General features: G+C 32.8%; 1 protein-coding gene across 1 annotated transcript; it reads right to left on the bottom strand.

The window, feature by feature from the left end:
* Positions 1-1312: 1312 nt before the first annotated feature.
* LOC126703252 (NDR1/HIN1-like protein 6) lies at positions 1313-2302 on the bottom strand. Its single transcript, XM_050402205.1, has one exon. It carries the CDS (start codon positions 2244-2246, stop codon positions 1479-1481), a length of 768 nt encoding a protein of 255 aa, XP_050258162.1. The 5' UTR covers positions 2247-2302; the 3' UTR covers positions 1313-1478.
* Positions 2303-4842: the final 2540 nt, after the last annotated feature.

The raw sequence follows: 4842 nt of genomic DNA, 5'->3' as shown, positions 1-4842 counted from the left end.
GCTATTTGTATTTATTTGACATTTGTATAATTTTAAAATTATTGAACACGTATTAATTTGTTTAATTGAGCCCATTCTTAATATAAATAGTGAATTCAAAGTAATACATTTTACATAAAGTAATTTGTTTTGTGACTTTTCAAATGACAAATACATTTTGTTTTCTAAAAAAAAAAAAAAAAAAAAAAAATTCATGTGAAAAATATGGGTTAACTTAACTCGAACGGCTCGTTTTCCATGTCTAACATTTTCTCACTTTTTCAAGGTACAAGTATACTTTAGCACATTTTTAGCAAAAAAACTTTCAACAAAAAGTTAGATAAGCTGTTCCCAAACGGACACTTAGAAAGATTAGGGGTCATAAAACCTTGGAGGAGTTGCGGACTTTGACATTGGTTAAGGAAGCTCGCAACTGTGGGTAGAACTTATGAGTAATTATTAGGTACTTCCAGAGAACAAAAAATGGTGCCCCCTCTTCTCACATTCATGATGGGGGTCCATTTATTAAATTTATGGTGAGATGCATTATGAATATGAGAGGAGAGAGCACAATTTCTCTATACTCCGAGAGTACCTAAAAATTTTCTCTATGAGCTGTGACTTGTATTGTAGTACTTTGCTATGTGCTTGTATCGTATGTTGTCTTGAAACAGTGTTGCAATTGTCCTGTTGGGGGTTTATTGTGAGGAAATCGACTTGAGTCATTGGCAGGAGTGGAAGAACGACTTGCTTCAATGTGAGTTTTTTGTTTGACCATCTTCACTCACCAGTCATCATTGAAGGCTTTCTTCATGGAGAAAAATTAAGGTTTTATTGGAGGAGTTTGATCCCAAAACTGAGGCACTAAAGGTGAAGTTGTTAATGAATTCTTTGATTAAACATATTTATGAACTAATGGATCCTACTAAAATTGGTTGTTGACCCACCCAAGGCATATTGTTTGATTAAATGACATCATCAACATATGATTTTGCTTCCAAGTATTACTTTTCCCTATTTATTCTTTTAAATTTTTTACTTAGGTATTGTGGTTGGGGGGGGGGGGGGGGGGGGGGGGGGATTCGACCCTTATATTATTATTATTATTATTATTATTTTTTTTTTTGATACTTATAATAAGAAATTTGAAGTTTGGACGCCTTGTTGAAAATATAAAAAATTAAAAATTAACAGATACAAAACTTTTGACATCAACTGCCAGAATTAACCCCCACAGAAGGAGTACATGCGCCGTGGAGTCGGAAATGTAAAATAATATATATATATATATATATATATATAGAGAGAGAGAGAGAGAGAGAGAGAGAGAGAGAGGGGCAAAGCCACTGTAACTACAGTGATACAATACATGCTGGAAAAAAAGAATCAACCTTCTAAAACATGGGAATGGGATACAGAAGTGAAAGAAAAAAAAAAAAAAAAAAATCAAAGTCCAGACGAGGAGAGCAGGCCTTACATAATGGACAGGAAAGATAAATTTAAAGCTTCATACGGTACCTACAATTACTAGCTTTAATACTGACGGCATTATTTGCAGATAAGCTATCTACAACCAACAAGCAGTCCGCTAAGACCCTGACTTTCTTCAGCTTCAACTTTCCAAGTTTGATTGACACAGGTGCATCAACCTTAAGATCCAAGGGAATTTGACCCGTTTGTTGTTGTTGCTGCAGGGCTGTCATCAAAGTGCTACCGTATTGTGTTTGTCCAGTCAAGGGCACATGAAGCACAGTCTTATTTTGGTGACCTTGGTAAAACTTTGGTAGTGATCCATCACAAAGCTTTGTGTTTGTATACCACACGCTTAATTGGCTTCCTCTCTCGTAGTAAATTCCAATTTTCTTGTTGGGATTGTAGGATGTGATCTTCACGTCGAATTCAGCGTACAGGGACATGTCAATGTTGAGGCCTAATCGGCTTATGTTCAAGTTATCAATCGAGTATGTAGGGAGTTTTGGTTGGAAGACGAAGTAAAGAATGACAGCAGTGGCTCCAACTATAACTAGTAGGAGAACAAGGAGGCTAATTGTCCAACATATGCATTTGCAACAACCAGTTCCATTTTTTGGTGGATTGGCATGGCTCACCGGAATGGGAACAGTACGCATTTGTATAGGAGCGTGAGGCCGAGCCGGAGTACCTTTTTCTGATAGAGATGAACCACGAGACACCAAAGGAGTTATTGGTGGAGCTTCCACACCCACTGCTGGATGAATTCTTTGGTGATTTGCCATTGGTATAGACATTAGAATTTGCACCTTTTTCCCTTTGCTTTCTTCAACTAAAAGGCCTTGTCATGTATGTATAATACTGTTATATAGAAGGAATTGAGGTTCCTTATTTGACTTTCTTTCTTGACGTATTGGGTTTGCTTTTTTTGGATTGAAGTCTCACCTTCCTTACCTAATAACGACATTTACAGAATGGAAAGTATATAGAGGTAGTTCAACTAATTAAGCAAGGAGATACCATTCGATACCTTTCGAGTTTTGATGACAAATATATATAGTTCTCATGAAGTAGATTTCGTGGAATGGTATGGGAAAAGGCACGTGTCTTTAACTACTCACAATTTTAAAGCGTAAAAATTACATGAGGAGGGATGAAGTAAATATATTATTCAAAACGCCATTATAAACGGAGAACGTGAAATCACTTTAAACATTTTTTTTTTTTTTTTTTTTGAGGGGGAAAATCACTTTAAACTTCTACGCGTGTTATGTCATGTTTGTGATTACGGGGTAATCTATATGTCAATATGTCATGGGAAAATTATTTCATGTTACCATTATATTTTTTTGTTTTTGGTTGAATAAAAAATGAGGTCTCCAAAGTGGATTCATTAACTCTACATCACGTTAAGATAAGGATAATACTATGTATACCACTAAGATCTTGATAAATAACTATTATATTTATACGTTTTGTCTCTTACAACATATGAATATGATGAATGTACAAACCTTATAACATGTGAGATACTGGATGTATACACAAGGCTGGCTCTTAGGCTTAAGACCCCCTCTTTTTCCCAAATATTCTTGATAAGGGTTCAAGGCCCTCCATTACATAGACTAAAAGACCAAAACTTGCACAATATGTCCCAAAATTCTACAAATGGATCCAAAAATTGTAGGAAAATAATTGATATTTTTCAAAAAAAAAAAAAAAAAGGAAGAAAAAAAAAAAGATGCAAAAGAAAAGATGAGTTTTGCATTATTTCTTATCTCTAAAAAGACCCCCAAAATATTTAACCAGTAGCCCAATAGTAATTTTATGTCTCAAAAAACAAGAATGATTTTTAAACAATAAATAATATATAAAGTTGATTTTCTAAGTAATATTATATTACTTAATAACTCGTTATTGAATTTATATTTTAAAAATCCCACAATTGGATTATATGTTCTATATGTTCTTAACATGCATGTCAATTTTTATGCAAATAATATGTTATTTACCATTCGATCCATAAACTCATCTTTTGTTCATTATTTTAAACTACAAACTTGAATTTAAACAATTGATTGATGATTGACATGGTTATTGGTCTTGGATTAACTTTAAAAATTTCAAGCATAAAGAATATATGACGATAATATAATCTAATGATGAGTTTGTCAAAATTCACATCCAATTGAAAAATATTGAATGATGTGCGGGACAGTGAATCAGAGAACAAATCATTTTGAATTCGATGAATCTGAGTCTAGGATGCAGAGAGAGATTAGTAGAAGTTTGTATCTTTTTTGGAATTTAGACCTTTTTCTTATTATTATATAAAAGTAATATTAAATTAAGCCTGGAGCTTTGTGACATTGGCGATTTGTATTGTCTCCTACTCTCTCTGTCTCTTTCAATTTGTTTCAGAGAAGTATTATAATTTAGAATAAAAGAAGGGTTGTTGTGGACGCCCCAAAAATCAGATTTTTAGGTATTGTCGCACATTGGGTCTTTGGCGACATGACTTTTTGTGTGCTTGTGTCTCTAGGGTGAGAAGTGTGTATGTGAGTCATTTTTTCTTATTTTTATTTTAGGAGTCACTACCAACTATTGGTTTTGTATTAGATGTGATTAGTCGCCTATTTGTCTAATTCATTTTAAGTTACCTAATTAATTAAACCGATTTTAAGGGTTTATTAATTAAGGCAAACCAAAAGTCTCAAACTAATGATCTTGGAGTCGGAAGTTAAGTTACATGTGGGGAAGGTGTTAAGCACACCACAACGTCTATCCAAAGGATAGTACCCCATTCCAATTTATTTCAAACATTATCTTTTTAGTGAAGAAATTAGATACTTGGCATTTTGATTTTGAGAAATAATTTTGCTCAAACAAATATATATATATATATATATATGTATATATATATATATATTTATATATATATATAGCATGTGAAGGATATTTACCACGTAGCTAAATAATATATACAATAGCATGTGAATATTTATTTATTACATAGCTAGCATGCAAATATTAAATACTATGCAAGAATAAATGACAATGAAAAAAAAAAGTAAAAATAAAGAAGAGGGTTGGAAGGATAGCAACTTGTTGTCATCCACCATGTATTCTCATTTTTACCATGCAAAAAAGATGACAAAGGAAATGTATTAGTGCCAAGGAAATGAGAGGGACCATGTAAGCTTGATTGGTGCTTGTGGTTCAAAGGAATTGAATCATAGGCACAAATCCCTAAATATGCAATCCTAAGGAAAGTTTTTAATCAACAATGCTTGAGCAAGTTTGAACAAATGTGTTTTTTTTTTTATTTTTGAAAACGTTAATCTTAATTTATTTTTGAAAGAAAGGTTTGGAAAGAACACATTTTTGTGAAGA

Source organism: Quercus robur, chromosome 10 (genome assembly GCF_932294415.1).
Source record: "Quercus robur chromosome 10, dhQueRobu3.1, whole genome shotgun sequence".
Classification (NCBI taxonomy): domain Eukaryota; kingdom Viridiplantae; phylum Streptophyta; class Magnoliopsida; order Fagales; family Fagaceae; genus Quercus; species Quercus robur.
This window is presented reverse-complemented; position numbering and strand designations above follow the sequence as displayed.